Raw genomic sequence first — 25726 nt, forward strand, 5'->3', positions numbered from 1 at the left:
AGGCTTCTGTGGTCAGCACACAGGCAGTGAACTTCTCATCCTCAAAAAGACTAACAAGTTATTACTTGGTTGTAGCAGAAAAGCTACAACAGATTGAGCCAGAAATCAAGTGGAGATGCTGCATTTTACTTCCCCTGCTGCACAGACTCCAATACACAGACATGAACAGAGGGTGTGAGCTGTAACACTGGTCATACTTCTCAGTGCTCATGCAAGGCACACACAGGGCCTGGAAATGTGGGTATAAAAGGAGACAAATTAGGAAAAAGAATCAGCAGAAGCAAACTGATCACACATATGAAAAACACACTGCTGACAGAACAACTCTACTTGACTTTTTACTTGCAGATTTTCTGTTTCCGAATTACTTAAGCAGCTGCCATATTGCTCCCCAAAGGACTCCTGAAGATAATTAGAGAAAAAGGTGGAAACCATTTTGCCTCTCAAATAGACCCGAAGGAAGGCTAAGAGGCTCTGCTTTGCATTCTCCTTCTATACTGCCATCAAGTTACTTGGAAAAATGAACCATAGTCAGTGTATCTCAATGCTGAATAATCTAACATACCACATACACATGAACAAAGGCACTATAATACTGAATCATCTCTAACTGAACAATCCCCTTGTGAGTAATAATATAGTTCACTTAAGTTCTTAATTATAATTGCTACTTCCATACATATCCAAACTCACTTCCCATTTAAAAGAAAAAAGAATTATGCACTGAATATCTCGCTGTTAAAAACTGACTTCCAGCACTACTGCGAACAAAAACATATCTGCTGAAAGGGGTGGATGTGTTTAACAATTCCAGCAGAACAATCCTCCTCTCTCGGTTAGTTTAAAGCTCCATTAATCTTAATGCAAAACAAAACAGTTTCCTTTACCAGCCGGATTCTTGACCTTGAGCTGTTCCGGTGCTGCAGCGGGGGGCTGGGGTAAAAAGGACATGGACCAACCACAAGTCAGAGCTGTGAGGTAAAACTGTACAGAGTAACCAGAAGAAAGAAAAATAAAATTCAAAAAAAAATCCCATTATGAAAGACTACCATGTCCACTGCTGCCATGAAAAACACAATAATGTCACCTTGGAGTTTTGGTCACTCATTCCCATATTCAATTCAAAAGATTAATAATGATGATTATTGAAAGAAAAGCAAGAATATACAGGCTAATGGCCTGTAAGTTAACCCAGCCCAGCACTGACCCACATCATTAGCCAGCAGAGTAGTCACAGTGCAATCCCGCAAACCAGATCCAGCCTACTAGGGAGTATTACCTTCAGTGTGAAAAAATAAGAGCTACAGCTGATTTCTTTGCGAACGCTGTAGATCTCTCTTATAAACATCCTTTAATTTTACAAGACTGGTTTGCTCAAAATGTCATTTCCATGCAAATCCAGCTGATGTGCACAAAATATGGCATTTTTTTAAAAAAAAGTTCTACATGCCACTTTTGTACTCCCCTACCCACTGTTTTTCTATCACTGTAGTTGTTTACATCACTGAACAAATGCTCAGCACAGCACAGCCCAGAGAGTAAAATGTGACCTCGTTACCAGGAGGTAACCAAGTGACGGACCCAGGTGGCAGAAAGCATTTGAGCTCTAAAATGGTATTAAATTGCCTGTGATTTATGTTAACACCTTAAATAGTATTAAAGCGTGATTTCCTCATTAGATGTTGCAAGGGGCAGATTCAATCACATGACAGCATTTGTTCAACATTAACTGTAGCTAGGAGGGCATACGTTACTTTCTACAGCTGGATTCGTAAGTCTCACCACCTCAGCCAAAAGAACAGCTCCTTGAGGCAGCTTTAAACTGAAATACTGCCAGGGATGACTTTTTGGTTTTTAAATGGCTCACAGATTGTCAAGTACTTCTGTATCAGAGCTTACAATCATTTAGAAGCTCTTCCCTACAAGATTTTTACTAGCTATTTTTGCTTATGCACACTGGATGTTCCCATTTGATTGCGCTGCTAAGAGTCAAAGATCTGTTGTAAGGCAGAGCAATGACCCTGCCTGCCATCTGGATTAGGTACACCAATCCAACTCAATGTCTAAAACTACAGGCAGTGCAAAGCCCACCATCCTTTAGGCACAAATCAACTTCTTTTTTTGCATGAGACCAAGGAACGTTTCGAACCATCTTCTGTGCTGACTCAGATGCTTTTCAGCCAAAGAAATCACTGTTTACTATACAGTACTACATGGTTTATTTAAAGTTTCATGCCAAAGTGCTTTTTATTTCTGTAAGAAAAGCTACATGAAGACACGTTTAAAGCCTAAAGAATTTATTATTCATAACTTGTTCATTAACCACCAGTACAGCCGGGACCAGAGTGACAGAAGTAGCTTCACATGCATCTTCAACACTTACTTCAGTGTTAAAACCCAAGCAAAACTCCTGATACACATGGGAAACGGCAGCCTCACAAAGTCCTCATTTCATGAGAAATGGAAGCAGCTCAGTCTCCATTCAGCTCCCTGGAGATTCCACTTGATTTGAACATTTTTTTAATAGATTTTCACCCCAAGACATGTGTATAAAACTTCTTGTTCCAACACCAAGGAAGTGGTGACCAGCAAAACACGTAATTTCAAATAGTACTTTAACCGAGTGGCATCCTCAGTTTGCAACAAAAAAATAATATAACTGAGCAATCTGAACAGCAGACACGGCAGGTGGTCCTGTCTTAGAAGGCTTCCACCACTGGATTTTGAAATTTTACACTTATCCTGGTATGTACCCAAATACATTAAAGAGTCTGAAACGTTAAACAACAAAGGCAAACCAAGCATTTCTAAAACACCGGCTCTATTATTTTGGACAAGCCTTGCTGCAATCACAGAGGAATGTTTCCTTTGGCTGCTACAACGCTCACTTCCATTTATTTATACAGAGCAAAAGCAAATAATATTTTCTTACCTTGTTCTTCTAATTGTCTACAGATTGTACAAAATGGCAGAACAATAAGTCTGAAGACCAGATTTTTCCTTTCTACTTAATAGATGGAACCTAGCCTGAGAATTTTGCAGCTTCTCTATGCTACAGAAGAGTGGCTCTAACCTGCAAAATTCCAGAAAATTTTTGTCACTCAAACAAATGGAAAGGAAAAAAAATAATAATTCCAACATATACCTGAAGGGGGCCTACAAGAATGCTCAGGAGGTACTTTCTATAAGGGCAGGTACCAACAGGACAAGGGGAAATGGCTTCAAACTGGAAAAGGGTAGTTTTAGACTGGATACCAGGAAGAAATTCTTTACTGTGAGGGTGCTGAGACAGTGGAACAAGTTGCCCAGAGAGTTTATGGATGCCCTTCCTTACCTGGAAGCATTCAAGGCCAGGCTGGATGGGGCTTTAAACAACATGGTCTAGTGGGAGGTGTCCCCGCCCATAGCAGGGGGTTGAAACTAGGTGATCTTAAAGGTCCCTTCCAACCCAAACGACTCCATGATTCTATATTGTTTTTGCAATGATACCCTTAAGATGGCCTCATTTCTCTCATAGATAGTATTACTATCTACTACTGCTCTACTTTTTGTTTGAAAGTACTGGAAGTCTGCATTTGTCAAATATCTCTATGTGAAAGGACTAAGAAGCACAAACCCTTCACAGACTGGTCTGTGGTAAGGCTACACAGAACAATCATAAAAACAGATCACAAATTCCTTCTTAGTTATTTAACAACACAATATAAAAAATCAAAGTCGGGCTTATACTTGAAAAAGATGTTTCTGCTCAGCATTCCCACAAGTTTTGCCCTCCTTTGTACATTTTATTTCAACTTTCCTCATGCCAGCATCATCTCCTTATATTTAAACAAGGGAAAAAATTAAAATAAAATCAACTAATAGAAATTATAGAAAACCATCTGCTAGTAACTCAGCCTAAGTGCAACATAGCTTCTTCACACAGGAACACAGGCAGTCTGGCACCTTGCAGTTAATTAGCAGATTTTCAGTAAATCAAACCCACAGCTCAGCTAACAAGGCAGCCTGCTGGATTTTCCAATCAGCCAGCCCACACAGCACACTGGGAGTCACCATGTTTTCACTTAAGTAAAGCACAGCTGAGCTCAGACAAATGTAAGTGAACAAGGGTGTGACAAAATAACAGAAGGTGATTGCAAGGGAAGTCTGAACCTTACACTGAAGTTCCTTTTGCCAAAATGAGATCTGAAGAGAGAAGTGTTTTCTTTGATCAAATCCTAAGAGTATGATCCAGGTCCCAGGGTAAAACCTACTTCACAACATAACCTTACGCGCCCTGATTTTCCAGTAATCCCAACTGTGACACAAGAAATAAAGAAACTTACCCAAAGATAAGGTATTTCAGAAAGCTCACTGAGACCTGAGGTCTCATTTGCAAATAAGAGAAGAGGAATATTATAACAACATGGCTTTATTACAGAATAAATGCTTCCTAAAACCTGAGAAAAGCAAATGACACACACGGACAGTGCTGGCTAAGTGAACTGTATTGTCTAAGCACTTAGAGAAATGGAACAAGAGAAATACAAGCAGATACTGTTACCGTAAGGGGCAGGGGGAAAAAAAGAAAAACAAGCACATAACATTCTTACTGCATGAAAATAGTTTTGGGCCCAGTCATCCTCATGTATCGGAGCCTCAGAAGCAGAACTGAAAAATCTCTAAAGATCAACAAGTTGGGACTGGGCAGAGAATCCAACAAGTGACTGGATGGCCAAGAGCCCAACCAACACGACTGCCTTACTGAGAAACAGCTGCCTTCTGTAGAGAACACAGGGCCAATTATCTTATTAAGCAACAATTTAAAGAATGCTTAATTTACAAAAATAATTAGGTTGTTCCTTTGTGTGTGTGCGCGCGCAGTCTTGCACATAGTGAAATATGTTCAAATTTTTCCGGTAATTATCCCGACTGGAAAACGGGATCAGGTTCTTGCCTTACAAACAGAGTTTAGGAGGACTGCGGAATGAAAAAATACAGCTGCTTGTTTAAAACCGCCTTTGCGCCCAGGTGTCTGTGAGATCAAGCACATCACTAGCACTGTAAATCAGGTTTTATTTCAAGTAATTCTCTGTAGAGCGATAGGACGGTATGGTTTTATTTTGTACATAGTCTTTTCTGCTAACTTAAAATCACAATGCTGTTATTCTAACGAATTCCAAGAACTCAGCAGAAACTTTCAGAGATCAAAAAAAGGAGCCCCCGTGTTTTATCTGGGAAGCTAAAAATCAGTAATTTGGAGCTGCAGCAAGAAGCTGTGTAACCATCTGTGCGTAACCACAGGCACAGAGCAAGTTATTACGATAATACTAATGGCTAAGCAATGCAGTCTGCAAAGTTCTCAGTGAAAAATGTTTCAGGAAAAGAAAATCATCTAAGAAATCCCCACATACCAAAGACATTTATTGCAAAAGCAGCATCAATAATCACAAACTGAAGTACCAGCAAGGAGTGGGAAAGGCAAAAAAAAAAACCCACAATGACCTGCCATGATAGACTACCCAATAAAGCAATGCATACTACAGAGCACAACCTCTCATTTTCAAACTTGCAACCTCACAAAGTGAAGGTGGTATATAAAATTAATCTTTACAACAGCCTCAAGTGACCACCATGAGAATTTCAGGAAACTACACGACCACTGTGCTTTCTACCCACTTACTGATGACATCTCTTCCATCTGCTGTGCCCACAATTTCCCCACGATTTCTGTGGGTTTCTATCTCACAGCTGTATTAAAATTCTTTGAAGAAACCAACATGGGGAAAAATTACCCAAGCAACGCAACTTCTTTTTTCAAACCCAAAACCACTTAAAGAAACTGTACTTAAAAGTTCTCTCAAATACCCAGCTAAAAGAAAGTCAGGAATGAAAATAAAAAGGCCAGTTTCTACACTATAGCCCATGGAGTGTCATACACATTTATTTGTTTTAAATAAGTGATCGGCAACACGATGAATAATCAGTGTTTACTGATGATGAAAGACTATTTGGGTTAGCCAAAACTCCAGTGGCTGCAAAGAACCATGCAATACAAGTCTGCATTGCTTAAAGTCGCAGCAGATAAGGTAAAAATGTATGAAATAAAACCACACACCAACAAGCAGTAAACACAGAACCACAGGCAATGGTGAGAACACCAGAGACTTTATATCATGTTGGACCACGCTCTGGAAACAGTAATTCGGTGTCCAGCAACAGACAGGTAAGCAAACATTTGAATTATGCAAAAGAGAATGGCCTTCCCTACCCACATAGATACTACAGTATTATATCAATGCCTTATGGCATCATAAACAGAAAACTGTGTGCAATTGTCATCCACCCACCCACCCAAGAGCCCAGCAAAACCAATAAAGGTAAGTAAGTGACAAGGATAACAGCTTGCTCAAAGACACTGACTGACATCTACAGAAAGACAATTTAATTAGGAAGGAGATTTGAGCTTAGAAAAGATGTGAGGAGAATTATCACATACTCAGTCCATGAAAGATACCATTATGAATATACAGAAATGGAGACGGACAGTTATTTTTCAGAAATTTAAAGTCATTTAGTAGATAGATATGTACAATAGTACCTTTTTCTTAAAAGCAAGTAGGAATCATATTGCTTGTGGAGGGCAAAGTGTAAAAATAGTAAAGTGAAAAAACATACTGAACAGCCTCACCGTTAATTTGGCTGTTAGTTGAATTTGAACAAAAGTGCTTCAGACAGCTCTAACTTGATATTTAAAGACTGCATCAGAAGGATGGGAAATAGTTAAATTACATCACATTTCACCTGCTTCTTCAAACCATTCCTCAATTATTAACTACCAGGTCCTTGCAAAAACAGAAAACCATGCTGAGTAGACTTTGTCCTTACTCACTATGGCTGTCCTCACGCTCTTAGATACAGCAGATGACTGCCCAGACAATATTCCTGTCACACCACGCTGAGAAGGAAGAAGGGGAAGGAATGAGGAAATCCATCCATTAAACAAAGAGCACTTGAAACTGGAAATACAGCAGAATGCATAAAGCTAGAAAAGTGGGGACTTTTGTATTTTTTTTAAAGCTTGGAAGAGAAGGATACAATTATAGGTAAGAGATTTTTAGAGAGGTGCACATTCATGTTGTATCTAGGCAATGTCTTATAGTTAGGACTAACAGATGTTGTTTCCAAGAGCAACCACATTTCCAAAAACAGCACTAGAAAACCACATCTTTAAGATAGGTACTCAAAGAAAGACTACCCCAAGTCAGAGCTACAAAACCAGAGCTCTGACTCTGGAGACAAGGACACTTATGGAAGTATACAAATGCAGTCAATGATAAAGGAAAAGAAATAGGGAAATGTAGTTATCCTACAAAAATCTTTTAACCGTGTGCTGTGCCATTTAGCCTATAAGATTCATGGCAAAATTGCATATGGAGCATGAAGACTATTTTGAATCTATTTAAATGTCAAAGTTTAACAGAAGCTTTTAAAAAATGCAAGGGACTGATACAAATCTGCATTATTATCTATCTTATTTATGAAAATGAATCAGTACTGACTTGAAAGTTACAGCTGGTTCATCCAGTCTGAACAGTAGATTAATCACAACCCGTAGAGTCTATACTGACAGAGGTTTCTTACTGACAGATTCATCACTAACACCACTTATCATTTATAAAATAAAAGAATTAGGGCCAAGAATTTCAAATCTGCATGAGGAAATTGCAAGTCTAGCCTCTAAGGCTACTCAGTGTTGGGTTTACAAAAGCTCAGAATGCCAAGGTCTTATTCTGACCAAATAAAATTCTTCCAATTGTACTTCATAGAATCCTACAATCACAAGGTTGGAAAGGGCCTATGAGATCATCTAGTCCAACCATCCTTCCATTACCATTGCTACCACAAGCAATATCTTGTAGCTCCTCAATAGATTTTACAACTAAATAAAAATAGTTCACGGAAGCATTCTTCTCACTTGCAGTGACTCTGTAAGCGGTCACTTACATAAAACAAACCAGACTCTTTCAAGGCAATGTAACTTCAATTGAAATTAGCATTCTCCTGAGCTTTTCAGTGTTAACAACTATTTATTCCCTATCTGAACCAGCAGGATGCATCATAATGGGCCTCTCAAAACGTCTGAAGTTTAAAATGCAAAATAAATCAGAAGCTGCTCTCCAGGAATACACAGAAATTTTCGTGTAAGTTATTATATAGTGATTCCAGCAAATAAAGGAAAAAAAACCCACACATGCACATTATATATATATATATATATATATATATATATATATATATATATATATATATATATGCCTAACCTTTGATGGAAATCTTTACATTGGTGAGACCAAGATGTTTTCCTCATCAGTGGGATGCTCAGTATATCACTAGGTGCGTGACCTGCTTAAATGTATTTACCACATTTATTTCCTGCAGTTCTTTCCCTGTGAAAATACAAAGCAGCAAGAAACAATGTCTTCATCTATCTCCAGTGCTCAGTCACAAAGCTGACTGCAGCCAAGTTATGACAGAGCAACCATACATCAGCATGACGTAGGCTCCCTCAGGAGGTTTTCTTTGTGAGAAACAGAAGCACGCAACTGATACACTGAGATAACTACAAACTGCTGCTATTTTGATCTTTCTTTTGTAATTACCTCTGCGGCTCTTGCACACCCTCTCAGGACTGTACCTCGGAGCAAGCCATGGGATTGTCTCAAAGCATGGAATACCAAATCCCACAGCTGTGTGGTGAGCATTTCAAACATGTCGGTACAAGTTTCTACCTTCCAGAAGTGAAATATTCATAAAATTTCAGGAAGTTTGTTACTACATTCTTCAGGCAGCTTCAAGCGTGTTGTTGGTCTGGCAGAGCAAGAAGCAGATTCCTCAGAAGTAATGGGAAGATGATTCTGAACTCTTCTCAGAAGAACAAACTGAAATGACTGGTACAACTCAGCATAAACGTATCTGAAGAAATTTACACTTCCAGCTTCAAAACATATACGAAGGGAACTACGTACTTCAGCTTTCCCTGCAAGCACATTTAACTTTCAGCATGTAGCCAAAAGACTACAGAGTATATTGCTCAAAGCAAGTCTAAGTGGGCAACCATACACTTTAAACCCTTCTGTTGGCTCTACAATCAGCACAGGCTGTCCATAGGGGTGGAAGAGCTACCTCTTGTTTCACTACAGGGAAGCAGATCTCAAGTCACCAGAGAACATGTCGCGGATCCACACATTACTAGACTACCATTTTTTTTAGAATAACATGCCTTTTGCTGTGGACTTCGCTACTTATTGCACGTTCCTTATGAAAACAGGGAGCCAGCAGTAGCGGAGATTGTCACTAGTAACAGAAGGCACAATAGTCCACATCCATAACCAAGGCTGTGGCTTACATCGTTACTGCCTGCAATGAAATCCCACCCACTTGCAGGCTAATTAATGTTACGTGTTACAAATCACTTCCACGCATTTCTGGCTTTTTTGCTATATGACAGAGGCCATCCAGTCTTATGAAAATGGCTGTCCATCAATACTAAGCAGAGGGTTGCAGAGACATTTTGCACTCAGAAAAAGCAGATACTGCCTGGCACAAAGCACATAGGAATCAGAAGAACCAGCTCAGTTTTCCATGCAAGTGCTCTATTTCTACTACACAGTTCCCTCTTCAGTGTTTATTCAGCTTACCTTTAAGCAATACACGCTATGTTGTTGCACTGGTATTAAGTCTGCTTCAAATATTTCTGCCTAGCTCCATGTCACTACTTGCAGTATCTTCTTGACAGAACAGCCTGCCAACATGCTTCAAGGAGAAAGACAAAGCTGCTCTACAGGTGAAAAAAGAATCAGCAGCAGCTCAACCCACATAAGTTCACTCTCTTATACACTGTTCCACTGTCTTCAGCACACAATGAGCACTGTCCATTTGTCTAAGGAGCACAAGCAGATAAATAAGAAACAATACCATTGAAAATAAAAAATCCTGTAGCGACCAAAATCTTAGAGATAAACAAACTTTGTCTCTTTTGAGATGAGAGATTTCATTTGGCTCAGCAGCCAGGAAAAAAGAAAAGTCAACATTTTTTAGACATTTGTTTTTCAAAGGAAATTTGCATTGATAATTTCCTAGGTTCTAGAAACGATCTGAACTCAAAAGCAGAAATGAATGACTGACTGATGTGAACACGTGGGTGAGCACAAGCAGAATCTAACAAAACTCTGCCTCCCCATCAACAGGGGCGGTATCTTGGAATGGTCACTGAGGTTTGCTATATTAACTTAGTACCTAAGAACCTGGAACATGTTCCTACCTATTGCAAAGCAAATCTTTGTTTTTCATTAAAAACAGGATGTGATTCATATATATTTACACATCATTAACGGTAGTACATTCGACTTCACAAGAAGGAACTGGTATCACTATAGAAGTAATGAGAAAACCAAGGAAGCCGAATTACTAATAGTTTCGTGCGGGTTGGAAGGGACCTTAGAGATCATCGAGTCCAGCCCCCGGGATTCGAGCCTCTGTGTAGCAGAGCGGCACTTCTACCACTTGTGCCACAGGGGGGATTCGAACTCCGGGCCCCAGTGTTGCAAGGCGTTTGTCAACTGAATATTTTAAGGGGGAAATGGTTTCAAGTTAAAAGAGGGAAGATTTAGGTTGGATGTTAGGGGGAAGTTCTTCACTAGGAGAGTGGTTAGGCCCTGGAACAGGCTGCCCAGGGAGGTTGTGGATGCCCCGTCCTTGGAGGTGTTCAAGGCCAGGTTGGACGGGGCCCTGGGCAACCTGATCTAGTAAATGTGTATGTTTGGTGGCCCTGCCAGGCAGGGGGGTTGGAACTACATGATCCTTGAGGTCCCTTCCAACCCGGGTCATTCTGTGATTCTGTGAGCCTTTATTTTCACAGTTAAATGAGCTCTTTGAAAAGAGAATGAGAAGACTTAGACTTTCCTACAATTCAGAGAACAACCTACAAAGGATGCTTAATCCAAATACTACCATAATGTTAAATACAAGGTTAAAATCACTGACATAAAAAACAATACAGATATAGTAATATTACACAGAAACAGGGCAATAGGTAAAATTGTTTAGTTATGACTTCTATCAAGGTAGTCTCACTGATACTCAAGGAACTACTGAATAAATCCTAGTCCTTTAAAAATCAGAAAACCAGGATAATGTAGAATGACTAAAGAAATTCACAGCTGTACCCACTCTACTCTCAAAAGTCATCTAGAGTTTAACCAATGAATGAAAATACTGTACAATTTTAGAGCATGAACTGATTTCGTATCTTATATAAACAACCTTATAATCATGGAAAAACAGGGATTACAAAGCTGTGTTTGAACACCAACAAAGCCACATATTTTCATTCAAGTATCCTGCAAACATGATGTAATACAAAACAAAACCTGTTTCTTCCTGTACTTAACCTGAATGGTATCAGTCAAAAGTTTCACCGTTCAGTTCCTCTGTGACTAACCAGTGGATCTTAAAGAACACAGATCTTTGGACTTGCTTTTCATTTTACCATCATGCAATTCAAAGCATTTTAGCTTAGAATCCCAAAGTCCATTCCTTTTTTTTTTTTTAACAGACTAAGTATCAAGAGGGTCTACTAGATCAAAACCCAACTTAATTTGTGATTTTTCCATCATTGTAATTTTGGTCAGTTCAGGAAATTGATCAGTGATCTTACACCAGATAAAAACAAAACACGTTTGAAACTGTCAACTATATATATTTTTAACTCCAAAACAAAATACTGGCATATGCTAGAGGTCATAAGGTGTTCCTGCTTTCCTTCCAGAACTGCAAGCTTTGAATAATACATGCGAAAGAATGGAAAGTTCCTTTTACTGTCACTGTATGTTAAAGCCAGTTCTGTTTTTTAAAGTGTTGCAGCTACATTGTCATTATCCTCTGGCCCCAACTCTGAGAATAACTGGAGAGAGAAGTAATTCACAAATATCCCCAAAAAGAGACATGGTGCTGTGCTGTGCTGCAGTTACCGCCTGAACAACTACCAGCAAACACAACAAGACATGCACTAAGCTCACTAGACAACATTTTCTTCAAAACACAGGCTAGATGAGGCGTCTTAGTTGCATGAGTCACAATAGTAGAGAAAACTGATGTATTCTATTATATACCAATAGTCAGGATACTTTTCCAGGTGAATGTGCACAGCTGTCAGAAGACTTAATCAGCTACAAGTCCTGTGAGATCCTCCATGCTGAACATTTTGTACAGCTGGTGCTTTAAACAGAGTTGTCAAGGAAAAAGGAAGAAGGCCACATAGGCCAACTTGCAGACAGCTGAATAAAGTGAAAATATTTGGAGCTAGGGATAGAAACAGCAAACCAAGAGAAACTGATAAAGATTCTGTCTGTTCAACTGAGTCCAGAACCAGTCAGGCTAGGAAAGCAATAAAGGAAAGTGACTTCTATATAACGAGAAAACTGGAATAGCTTAAAGGAAATCAGGAAGGTCCAAGATCAAACACTGGAAAGAAATGACTACCATTCACTCCTCTCCAGAATTTGGAGATGGAGCTCCTGAATCCAAATGAAGAAAAACCAAAGCTTGTGGGCAAGGAAACAACAAGCTATCATTGCTCCTACTGCTTTGGAAAAGTGCAATTCAGGTTATAAATGACACGTTGTGGTTCTGTAATTTTTGCTATTGTTGTTCCACAACATAACATTGTGTGGAGCACAGAGAGGAACTACACATCCCAGAGGACCTCACGGTCAGAGAAGGAAATATGTCATGGAAGTGACACTGGCTCTCTCTCACTGCCTGGCAGCGGGGGTGGGTGTGCTTCCAAGCCATGCACCTTCAACTTCAAAGTAGGCTTCTTGGTCTTCGGAAACCTCTCTCTCCCTTATTTTACTTGATTTATTAGCCTCAATTTTAATTAGATTGTATTATATTGTGTTATCTTGCATTCCGATATCAGAGTTAGTAAAATAAGTTTTCCTTCTTAGATCGTTGCCACTGCTCTGTTTGTTTCCTTGAGCCCAGCTCCCATCTCCCTACCCCCTTTTCCTTTTTCCTTCCTGTTTTTGGAGGCCCGAGGGGAGCCCATGGGCCTACTGTCCCCCTGTCATGGACGTAGATTGATTTAGGTAACTCCGTGACAACACAGATGCCAGTAGGATGTCTTCTCTTAAAAGTCAAAAGCAAATAACTACACAAAAACTATCAGGAGAGTATCACATTTGCAGCATCTTTCACTCAGCAAAACAACCAGAGTTCCATAATGAAGTGTTACACATACAACCCTAGCCCACTGTCCTCACAAACACACAAGATCTCAGACTCCATGGCCCTACAGGACATGTTCTCTTCCCTCTCATCAAAGTAGGGCAAAAGCAATAGATTGTCCACTGCCTGAAGCCTGTACGTTGTTTGGGGTGTGGTTTCTGGTTCTGTTGTCATTTTGGGAGGTGGAGAGGAGCTGATATTCAGGACATTGACTCCAACTGTAAACTGAAGCTCTACAAGGCAGCAGCTATTCTCACCATTAACAGTGAAATACATCCCTGAAGAATTTTCCTTGAAATGTTTTGAAACAGTCCAGATCTAGATGTAGTTCTGCAAGAAGAATTAAAGTTAGCACTGGAACTGGTAATAAATAAATACATAAATCAGAAATTTAAAATTCAAATGGCTCTGAAATGAAAATTCAGAAGCTGTGAGTTCTGATCTCCTGTTTTCTAAAACAACTTCCACAGTGAAAATTAATTTTCACCCAGAGTCAGCCAGACTGCAGCCTGCAAGTCAGTGCTGGGCGTGTGACTGCACACCACCACGTTGCCACTCCCTGCTACTCATCTCCACTCCCTCTAATTGGTTAATTAAGTGCTCATGCAATTTCCCAGTCAGTTTCCACCAAAATAAACGAGGTTGCTTAAGACCTACTGTCTGCGGCGCTGGATATAAAATGCAAAGTCTGTGTTAGCCCAACACCTTTAGTGCTAGGGCGTGATGTGGTTGATTGTACCAATCAGTGATACAATGCACTGGAGCATTGTATATTGTATATAACCTTCAGTTAGTGCTGGCCACATGCCAGTGAATAAACACCAATTTTAGGTTTGACTGCAGATAGATCAAAACACACACATGGCTCCCTTCGTTCTGCTGAAACCCGTATCCTACCTTATCATCTTAGGATGTGACAGTGAGCCACAAATACACCACCAATCTACCAGGCACTGACGGTATATTACTCCCATCAAGAAACAGTGTAGTAGATCATTGTGCATTGTAGGTAGTGGGATTTAATTTAGTAAAAAGACAACTAGTTGTACACTTCCACACACAATTTATGAAGAAACCAGTTATACCCAAGCACAAAGCATCAGTTTCTATTACAAAGGATTTACTCTTCATTAAATAGCACAATTACAGCCTTTTAAGACAAACTATCTTACTTCTTCCATATCATAGAATGGTTTGGGTTGGAAGGGACCTTTAAAATCATCCAGTTCCAACCTCTGCTATAGGCAGGGACACCTCCCTCTAGACCAGGCTGCCCAAAGCCCCATCCAGTCTGGCTTTGAATGCTTCCAGGGAGGGGGCACCCATAACTTCTCTGGGCAACCTGCTGCAGTCTCACCACTCTCATGGTATATAATTGCTTCCTATCTAGACTAAATCTACCCTCTTCCAGTTTAAAGCCTACATTCAGGCTTGCTACTTTACTATGAAGATTCTAAAGTCTGTCACCATTTCAGCACTGTCTGTTTCACAAGAAACAGAGCTTTGCAAAGGTCAGGAAACACTGTTTTTCCTATTCAGCACCTGAGATGCCACACAACCATGCACGGCACACAAGTAATTAGTGCTGAAACAGGCAAATCATTTAAAAGGTCTTCCAGTTTCCGCGACATTTGTTTCTCTGTGTTGAAGCTTTGTAAGCTCAGACTCATCACTTGCTTCACGGAACCAAAATGGCACCGAAGCCATACACTTCTCCACCCTCACACTTTAATCACATTTGACGTAATAGGTTATGTCTGTGCTGTTTTTGAAGACGAGGATTCCTTAATCAGCCAGAAGAAATTCAGTTGTGCAACAAAAGACTTGCCTTACACCTCTCCCTAACAGCAGATTAAGCAATCAGAGAAACTCCTCAGGTCTCCAGGTGTCAGGACAGGCACAGCCCTCCTCCCTGCTCTGGACAGCAGTCTCCCCCCACAGCCCAGAAAAACAACGTTTCCCATAGGCAGGCTGTAGAAATAAAATTTCTTTCACTAAGTTACCACAGTTTAAATTTTGTCATTATGGAAGCAAATTGTTGGCTCCTACCCTTCACAAAACAGAAGAAAAAGAATAAGAAATATAAACAAAAATCTTGCACATTCTAAAAACATATAGTTTAAGCTGGAGGGGGGAAGGAAACTTACCATAAGCTTTAAATTCTTCTGGCAACACTGAGAAAAGTAAAAATAACTTCACAGCATTAGGGCTGAACTTAAGAGAATTTATTTTTACCTTTACAATAACCATTTCTATTCAAAAATAAAAGCACCTTACCAAAACATTATCATGTAAGAAACAGACTAGAAATTGTTTATGAGACACCTAATATCAAAAGGGTATGTTCCTCTTAAATCTTAACATAACTATTATAAACATTAATTATATTTAACAGACACATAAAGCTTAAAGATTTTCCTGTTAAGATGATAACATTCTTTCCACATTTAAACACCCAACAAAACACTACCTTATGTCAGCACAGTATGTTTACATCTTTCTTCCACGTAATTTAATGACTGCGAAAGGAATGCTTTGCTGCTCCATAAAAAAAGGCAATGTCAAACATCTCGTAATAAAATCTAATGTGCTCCTTTTTCTCCACATCTGCAAAATATGTATTTACAGAGGAAAGAAAACATCACGCCGTAATTATTTCACTCCCCTGAATCCAACTAATTAGCAGCAGTTGGAGTGTTGGTTACATCAGATAGCAGCCAGACACCCACAACTCATTTTTGCATCTTATTTGTTTAATAAAATTAACACAGTGATGACTAATGATACCAGTGATACTGTGTAGGATGCGTTTCATTTCCTTTACTGTGAAATCATGTTTCTGATACTATCCTAAATCACAGAATCACAGAATTGTAGGGGTTGGAAGGGACCTCTAGAGATCATCGAGTCCAACCCCCCTGCCAAAACAGGTTCCCTACACCACGTCACACACGAAGGCGTCCAGGCGGGTCTTGAATATCTCCAGAGAAGGAGACTCCACCACCTCCCTGGGCAGCCTGTTCCAGTGCTCCGTCACCCTTCACATTTTTACTGAAAAATATGCAGCTCCCAAATACTGTTAGTCCAAACAGTAACTTATTACAGTGCCCACCATGCAAAATCACTTTTATTTCCAGAAAGTTTCTCAACAGTTTTATATGTATTTGAGAAACTGGGAGATACTGCTTTGTTTCAGTTTGTTGGAAGCTTTCAAAGCAAGCGTATGAAAAGGATGTTTTGTCTCAAGAGACAAAAAACATCCCAAATACTCTGTTTACTGTATAGCTTTGTAAAGGAATTTGAGAACATCTATCTGTTTTACTGAAGAAGAAAAGTACTGAAGCTGCAATTCTGAATACAACATTAAGTACCTACACTTCAGTTAGAACCAAATTTATTGTGCTCTCATTCCCCATTAATGGGTCTCTCCACTTTAGCTATTTATTCAGTGCAAGTCTATTACAGAGGCAGTACAATAGAAGGACTAAGAATGAAGAACTCACTCTAAAACAAAATCCAGAGTCTTTCATTGCAAGTTTCACTTGCACTTGTATCTCCTTCCGTGGAAAAAAATAAAAACCTACTTAAAGTTGATATACTTCCATTTCTTAAAAAAGGCTATGCTCAATTTTAAACAAAACCAAACAATACGCTGTTGCTCTAGATGACATGGCAAACTCAAATCTGTACAACAGAGTCTTGATCTCAGCTGTAAGACTGGCAGAACAGCTAAGAGACAGAAGCAAGGAAAGTAGCAGAAATAAAGCAATGGGCTTCTTTTTGTCCTTCAAGCACTCTTCTCTACGTACAATTCTTTAGAAACCCTGTATTTAAGAAACATGCTAATAGCTTTTCTAAACCATTTACCAGAGGTGATGGATGTGGCTTAGTAAGTAGAAGAATTAAATCAGTCAAAAAACTCTAAATTTAGCAATTGAGATGAAGATTTAAGGGAGCAGAAAGCTGAGGTGGTGGCAGAGGGGAAGGCCTCCTTCTTTCCAGTAAAGAGTGAGGCAGAAGTACAGGAGCACATTACTTACCCCCTCAGTGCCAGTGTTATCATGCCTTTTCTAAGAAGTTCAAAGCATTCTGTCAATTTTGGTGTTTCATCAGGACTCAGGAGAACCTGGAAATGCTCAGCTCCATTTTACCATCACACTTTCTCCTCCATGTGCTCCTACTTGAAGATCCAACCTAACAATTGCGTACCTATTTATTTTCCTAATGAAGTAATTAGTTGCCTTTGCAGCACTACCAAGCAGTAGGCTCGGTCTCTTTTGGGAGTTAGACTACATGCAAAAGGTCACTGAGAAGATCCCCCAACAACTTGTCACACTGCAGGAACCATTTTCTTATCTTCCCGACCCGATCTGCGCTTATCACAAATGCTCTGAATTGCTTAGAGACCGAACACTGATACTGTATAACTTAAAGGGTGGGGGTGAGGGGAAAGAAACCATCTCCTAACTGCACAAATGCCCTTGTTCTTGCTAGTGTACCCTTTTCCTGCATAGTTTGATGAACCAGACTGGACATTCAGAAAAAGTGCCATCTTCTCAAAGGATTTTCACAGTATCACAGTCTCGTGCAGGTTGGAAGGGACCTTAGAGATCATCAAGCCCAACCCCCGGGATTCAAGCCTCCTGTGTAGCAGAGCGGCACTTCTACCACTTGCGCCACCGGGGCACAAGGGCCATCTTGTCAAAGGATTTTCCAATGTTTTTGGGTATGGGCCCTGTTTCCTTCATTAAACAAAAACCAAAATCCATTTTAAAAACACATCATAAGTTTTGGAGAAAAGCATGGACATCTCGCTTTAGAAATGTGTAAAAAATAAAGATTTTCAGCTGCAATTACGTCAAACAGGCTCAAAATACCAGCAACAGACAGCAGTTCTAAGAGGATAATGTCTCAACACAACTGCGTCAGTTTTTACTTTACCTCTCCTGGGAAACTCTTCAGGCACCATATCACCAAACAAGTAAACGCCGCTGAATGTCTGGGACTTATCTCAGACTCCTAACACAAAATGACCCATGGAACAAGGTCCATACAAAATCAAGTACTTTCTGTGCAGACTACAGATCCGTAAGAAAACCAAACCCAAACGGCTTTCCTCAAGAAAAAAGATGCTCAGCTGTACGATGCTATATTGGCTTGGTGACTTCCACAGAGCTGTTCTCTCTAATCTATTCATGAGTAGGTTTCATTTCCCATTTGCTGCGCTCTTTCCACACTGCTGTACTTTAAATATTCATTAAGCAAGAGAACACAAAATGCATCAAGTTCTATTGGAAAAAAATACATATAGTCTGTTAAGAAAAGCACACACAAACACCACACAAGCCCACATTGTTTTTTCCCTTTAAAGAAATAAACAAACATGATGGGTAACTAAGTAATAAATGGCATCACTGGCAATTCTCTATAACAAGCAATAACTACAAGCCTTTTTATTTTTATGCTAATGCCTATGGCAGTATCAAAATCCATAATGAAAAGTAGCAACAGACACTAAAACCAGAAGATGTTTAAACTATAAATAGATTATACCAATAAGCATTCAAATAAGTTCCTATTGTGCTAACCGTTCTCACAAACCCACCAATCCTGCTAGACTCAAGAGACACAAACGTTTCTGTTTGCAACTAGAAAATCACGATGGATTTCCATGACAGATTTGAGAGATTTCAGGAGGAAGTTTTTCACACAGAGGGTGGTGACACACTGGAACAGGTTGCCCAAGGAGGTTGTGGATGTCCCATTCCTGGAGGCATTCAAGGCCAGGCTGGATGTGGCTCTGGGCAGCCTGGTCTGCTGGTAGGTGACCCGGCCTGCAGCAGGGGGTTGGAACTACATGATCTTTGTGGTCCTTTTCAACCCTGGCCATTCTGATTTTGTCTACATAGCCAGCAGTGGGAAAAGCAATGGAGAAAAAAGAAACGTGGAAGCAACCGGTGCATCCAAACACTGCAAGTGTGCTTTTATTTTAAGGAAGTTTCTTAGTGCTGCTTTTAGAGATAGCATCCCGATTCCTTTGTGTCCTGAGAGGCAGCACAAAACACAAAGGAAAGATGCGGTTCCAGCACCACAAGCACACCAACCATCTCTTAAATCTCACAGCCCTGACTTCTAAGCACATAACTAAACTGACTTGAAGCTTTGCATGTCTTTTACCTTATTCTCTCATTTCAAGCCCCTGCGCAGTCTGCAGATCACATGTAACAACCAACATAGCTCTGAAGGGAGCTTCCAACTCTACTGACATTTCAAGTGTTGATACTCTTGATGCACTGTGTACTGCCAAAGCCAGACCACTGGCAGTACATGAGCAAGGTGGGCACCACTCGGCTAATAAGTTAATCACCCTGACAGAGAGCTCACCCAACAGCCCAAGTACTAAAACTGAGAGCAGTTCCTTCATCCATCAGTTTATACAAATGAAAAGCAGTATCTTCTCGCATCAAACTCCTCTTCCCATAATCGAGACCTGGGATCCAGCAATCAGACAAATGTAAACACCACTCAAGCCCAAACAGTTTCTGCAGTACTGAAGAAAAACCACAAACCTCTAAGGTATCAGGAAAGGAGAAAAGATAGGTTGCACGATGCTATTTTACTCCTGAGCCTACTTCTAACATATAACCTTCCCGTAAAATTTCTCAACTATCAAACTAAGCACCACAAAGAAAAGGCCCAGGCCTTCACATAGGACAGACCTCTTCAATCAATTATGAAGCTGAACAGAGGTTTAAAAAGAAATATTGAATGTGATTTGAAGCACATTTTAAATTGCTATTTAATATACACGTTCAAATTATTTCCTGCACAGCTGAGTAATTCTGCTTGTTGCTGATCACCACAGGAATATGGTAGAGGGGAAAAAAAGACACTGAAGAAAATTTCACATACTATTTTTTTTAGAAGTGAAGAAAGAAATGAATAAACACTTCGTAGGATACAGAGGACTAGATTAGAGCTCTATTTCTCAGCCATAGTATGGCACATCCTAATAGCTTACAGGTCAGTTATTCACATAGCTGACCTCATTTCTGTTGAAGAAGTCAGTGATTTCCAGAGATTAACACTAAATACTGGTTTTCTGACACCAAACTTCCCAGCCAAGGTTAAAAAAATGCTACTATATATGAGCAGATAGCTAACTTGAGGGAAGCAACTAGCATTTACTTTAGAAAACGCTCCTTTTTGTCTGTTTGCAACACCATAAAAGCTTCTTTTGTCCCACAAAAAACACCACAGCACAAAGCAAATGCCTGCTCTTGAGGCTAAAGGGTAAAGAACTACCTAAAACACAATTACTTAAATGGAAATAGTAATAATTTCACCCACTGCTAGAAAAATAAATTGATACAAAATCACATGGAGAGGTCCTGCACCCAATTAATAAAGAAACGTTCACATCAACAATTGAAACAATTAGGCTGAACAAACTACTGTTCACACCTAACCATAAGCATTAGGAAAGTATAATGAAATTAAGAGAAATAAACAAGTCTGCCTGATACTGCTGCTTCTGGAAAGACAGCACCTCCAGCTGGGGCATGAATTCAGCCCTGATTCAGGAGACAAGAACCCTATCAGCTAAATCAACAATCCAACTTCTTGCAGCAGTCCAGGTTTCACTTGGAAATCTTGCCGAAATACCAGCCAAGCCCAGCCTAGATTAGACTGCAATGAGATCATGGCTTGAGGAGGTATTGCTGCAGGCCCTTGTAAAGCTGACAGAAAAGAGGGACTTATTCAAATGATACATCATTCTTTCTTGAAATGCATACACTACCATTTTCTTCATATATATATCAATGTAACAAGTATAATGTTGACTGCAGAGCAATGGCAGAGCTCTCCAACCTACTGCTAGCGCAATAAGTGAAATGACCTTCTGTCCATCACTCACAATCGATGCCCTGATTGACACTACAAGTTGAGCATCACAGATAAGAGTCATTTTAAAGTAAAAGTAATCAAGATAACGCAGGTATGGGAGACTTTCACAAGATTCACAGCCGAGCACTCTGACTTCGCATTCTCAAGAGTTCCAGTCAGACCTTCCTATCCAGAGCTGGTTTCTTTAAAGAGAGGGAAAAACAAAGTGAAAGCTACAGCCTGTGAAACTTCTAATTAAACTCCTCAGAGCAGACATCTCACCTTCTGTGCAAGCACACACGACTAGATAAAGCAGATTGTCTCTTTCAAGATGTCAAATTAGGCAAGAACAAGCTGCCTTTGGGCAGTTTTTTGGAATGCTATCGCACAGACGCAGAGATCATAAAAAATGTCAAGCATTTTTAAGGGACATTATAAAAACAGCAGCGAGCAACACGGCAACAACTATAAGCTTTTCTTTTTCTTAAGCTAAATATCAGCAGCACCAGTGGCACGTGGGTGGGGCAGGCATTAGGACCAGCTCTGCTTGAAGACCAAGCAAGCCATATCATGTACCTCTTTTCCTCCATGCCTCCGCAGCAGCAACAAAAAGGTAAGGAAATAAAACACAGCAAAGGCACTGGGCTGGCAGGTGAACTAAGTATTCTACCTGCCTGGCTCAGGATATCCTCCAGGCCCCAGTTCAGCCACAAAGCTCCCAGTAGCCAGGGTCACCGGGTGCTCCTGCTGCCTGGTACCCAGCACAGCAGCATGACTCTGGGCTGACCTCTCCCTACACTGTGTGCACGCAGCGCTTTTTGTCCCAACATTCCAGTGGCTGCACACATGCTTATCTCCCTGCTGAGACTGAAAACATAGAGTTTCTCCTGCTTAGCGTGCCTTTCTCTCAGCCATTATTGGTAGTTTGGTGGATCAAAGGACGCTACGAGCTTGAAATCTACTCAATTAAAGCAAGAAATTCCCAAACAGCTTTTGCAGCACTTCTTGCATTACACCCCCCCATGATACTTGTTACAGAAGAAAGTTCTCTTCCTGTTAGCTAGTAAAATAGCCACACAACTATGCAAAAAAGCTCTGCAAAATGAACAGCTGAAGCTTTTACATTAATTTTTTGAGCTACAGCATTTTCTGGTGCTGTTTCTCAGATGGTTCTGGCAGCTGCCCCACACAGAGCGAAGACAGCAGGAACCGTTTACACCACACACCTCCAACATTGACATAAAGGTGCAAGTTTCTTCAAAGGCTGACCTGGTTTTAGAGATGGTGCTGAGAAAGGAGAAGGGCAGAATTCTACAAATCTCCCTTTAAGTAGCTGCTATCTGAAACTCCGTTCACACCTTGTCACATTCCTCTCCTTAAAAAGATGCATCCCGCATCATGCACCTTCCCTCCCCCAGAACAGCCCCAGACTTTGGCGGGATGAGCTCAGTATCCACCTCACACCCACACAAGGTTCAACAAACAAAATCAGTGTCTTTTCTCCAAGGTTTTGAAGGATTCAGACCAGTAGTGCCACAGCAAAACCTCAGGCACAAAGATAGGACCCAGGCTGTCCCTTTGCCCCAGGTCAGTAGCGATGGTTTCAGGAGGTAGAAGGCTGTGGTTCCCCTTCATTATTACTTGAGTAACAGACCCAGTTGAAAAGGTTCCCATCCCCAGACACTTCTTCCCGCATACCACAGCCACATCCTCATGCCACAAATATTTAAAGGCTGTTGCTTAATACCTAAGCAACACTGTGAATAAGTATCACTGATCAGCATTTAGATGTAGTGCTAGTTAGCCCTTAGCAGAGTGGAGAAATCATTGGATTTGGCACTTAATAGCTACTAGACACATAGTAAGTAGCTCTTTTCTTCTTTCCTCAAATACCTGTAGTTTCGATACTCAGTAGTTCAAGATACCAGTAAGTGGCCAACAGATGCAGAGCCACCTCTTAGCACAGACATTTACCAACACATTTGCTTGGAAAACAGCAGCAAGGAAGAGATCTAGAGAAAAAAAATCTGAAGAGACCTAACTCAAAAAGTCCCTTGTAAAGTAATGCCAAGAAATGAACCAACTCAAAAATCCACAGTGAAACAAGCTGAAAAATAAGAACAGTAAATTTCTGCTGTGGATAAGACAGGACTTGTTGACCTCTGACATTTCTCATGTACTTCTAACAGGACCTGCGGACCAAGAGCATCCATTTCTTTCCTACAGATCTGGAGCCAAATGTTTTTCTAATGTGGATTTTCTTATTTTTTTTAATCCCATATGGATCCATTTCAGTGTGTTTCTGATTGTGTGACAAGAAAGTTGTCGCAATGGGAAAACCCAGCAGTTATTGGGGACGGGGATCCTGCAGGCAAAGCACATCCAGATGAAAATCATTTGTTCACTAAGCGTTATTTACTTCTTTAACTTACACCCAACACTCTGAGATTAAAGCTGTAAGTACACAAGAACTTAGAGAAGAAAAGCCAAGAAAAAAACCAGCCAGAAAGTGCCTACTAATTCAGCAGCCTCCCCCTCCCCCTGCCTTTGGATTTGGTCACTATCCACAGATCTTTTGTTTAGAGAAGGAGGGAGATGCAAAAGGTCACCCTAATTGTTTTCCACGTGCCGGGGGGGCAGGGGCAGAGAAAGCCCGGTGTCAGCACGGCGGGTTCCAGACCCCGCTCTGTCCGTCCTTCAGCAGCTGGGGCCCACAGCCGGGCTTCACTCCACACCCCGACAGCCAACACTCGCACCTACTTCACTGAGCGCTAATGAGTAACAAGACCGTGCCCTCGAAGCTCCGACCGAGCCGTAGGCTGACGCTGCGCAACAACCTGTTGTCCTAAAGCCTCTCTCGACGCACTCCGCAGAGCCGGCTCAACACCCGGCGCTAACGGGAACGCGTGTCCTCGGCAGCACCTGCGTGGCCGGGAGGCGGCCCGAGCGAGCAGCGCGGCCAGGCCGGGCCCTCCGCCACCGCCGCAGGTGCGGGCCCGGCCCCCGCTCGCCGGAGCCGCAAGACAGCGGTGCCCAACATGGAGCCGCACCTCCTCCCTCCCACTCCCTCCTCCTCACCTTGGTGATGATGAGGGGCTCGCCGTGCTCCCGTCCGCCTTTCAGCGTGAAGCCCCATGGCGCTCCGCCGGTCAGCAGCACCTCCACCAGCCTGTAGCCCTCGGCCGCCCTCTGCTCCACCATCAGTACCACGGGCTCTACCAGCACGGCGCTGGGCAGCCGCTCCCTCCCGCTCCGCAGCCCCACGTCTTCCATGGCGCCCCCGCGCCGCCCGTCGGGGCCGGGGCCGTGCCTCTACCGGCGGCTGCCCGCCCCGCCGCTACCCGCCCCGCAGCGCCGGCCGGCCCGGCCCCATCGGCGGTCGGAGAGCTGTCCCCGCCCCCGCCTCCTCCCTCGGCCCGGGGTATTGTTTCACTCCGATACCGGAGCCCGGCGGCGAGGGGCCGGCTCCAACTTGTGGCAACTTGGGACGGCGTGAGGAGGTTCTGCAGCCTCGCAACCCGACGCGAGGGCGAAACCCGCCGTACCTCGCGGGGAGCCTCTCTCCCCTCAGTCCCCAAAGGGACGACCCCGGGGCGAGGAGGAGGAGGAGGAGGAAGAGGAGCGGCCCCTGGGTGGCCACCAGACAAAGGAGGTGGCCAGGGCTCCGCCGGCCAGCCCCGTGCTCAAGCAAAGCGGCGAGCAGGTGGAGCCCCAACACTGCAACTCGGGAACGGGCAGCCCGTGGCCGCGGGGCTTCTGCCCTCGCGGTGCCAGGTGGCGGAAGGAGCTGCTTTCCGCCGCCGTGTTGGGGGAGGGCTCGGTGCTGGAGCCGGGCAATGTGGAGGGGGACGAAAGGGGCAACCGGGGGCGGTGCTTGTCCACTGCCCCGCCCCGCTGCTCCCCTCCCCGTAACGGCTCCGCCACCTGCGGGGCGGGAGGAGCCCGGATCCCAGTACGCTGCCCCTCCGCGACCCTCTAGTGGCGGGCTGAGGAGCCTCGGGTCGGCAGTAGGGTCGGGATAGGGCAGGTAAAGGGTGACTGTGGGAAACCCGCAATAAGAATGCCAACAGCCTAAACTGAAATGCTCAGCGATGTCCAATTGCCTGGAGTTTGGGAGCACCAGCACACAGCTGTCATTTGCTTCTCGCTACCAGGCAGGAGAATCAAAGGCAAACAGGAAAACCTGTGTTGTCTTCTGAGAAGCTGGCAAGTGTCAGCATACTTCCATGTATGAGGAATTGTTTCAGGAAGGTGCACAGCATAAACAGTGGGATTTGTGGGTTGTGTATGTGTGTTTACATACATTGCTTCTAGAAGTGGCCGTCATGATCATAGAATCACCAAGGCTAAAAAAGAATTATAAGATCATCTAGTCCAGCCATCAACCCATCTCCATCATGCCCATGACCTACCACGTTCCTCAGTGCTTTATCTGAATGTTTTTTGAACACCTCCGGGGATGGTGACCCCACCACCTCCCTGCACAGCCTGTTCCAATGCAATGACACTTTCTGAGAAGAAATTTTTCCTAGTATCCAACCTGAACCTCCCCTGGCAACGTAAGGCCATT

At 42.2% G+C, this 25726-nt stretch overlaps 1 protein-coding gene across 2 annotated transcripts in view; it reads right to left on the bottom strand.

Annotated features, from left to right (window-relative positions):
- The window catches only part of SHROOM2 (shroom family member 2), a 110497-nt gene extending 86026 nt beyond the window's left edge, over positions 1-24471 (bottom strand). For both annotated transcript variants that reach the window (XM_015886877.2, XM_015886870.2), the window contains exon 1: positions 24235-24471. In XM_015886877.2, the coding sequence (XP_015742363.1) occupies positions 24235-24429 (195 nt within the window). In that variant the 5' untranslated portion in view covers positions 24430-24471. The remainder of the gene's footprint in view (positions 1-24234) is intronic.
- Between the last annotated feature and the right edge of the window lie 1255 nt (positions 24472-25726).

This window comes from Coturnix japonica, chromosome 1, assembly GCF_001577835.2.
Source record: "Coturnix japonica isolate 7356 chromosome 1, Coturnix japonica 2.1, whole genome shotgun sequence".
NCBI classification, from domain to species: Eukaryota; Metazoa; Chordata; class Aves; order Galliformes; family Phasianidae; genus Coturnix; species Coturnix japonica.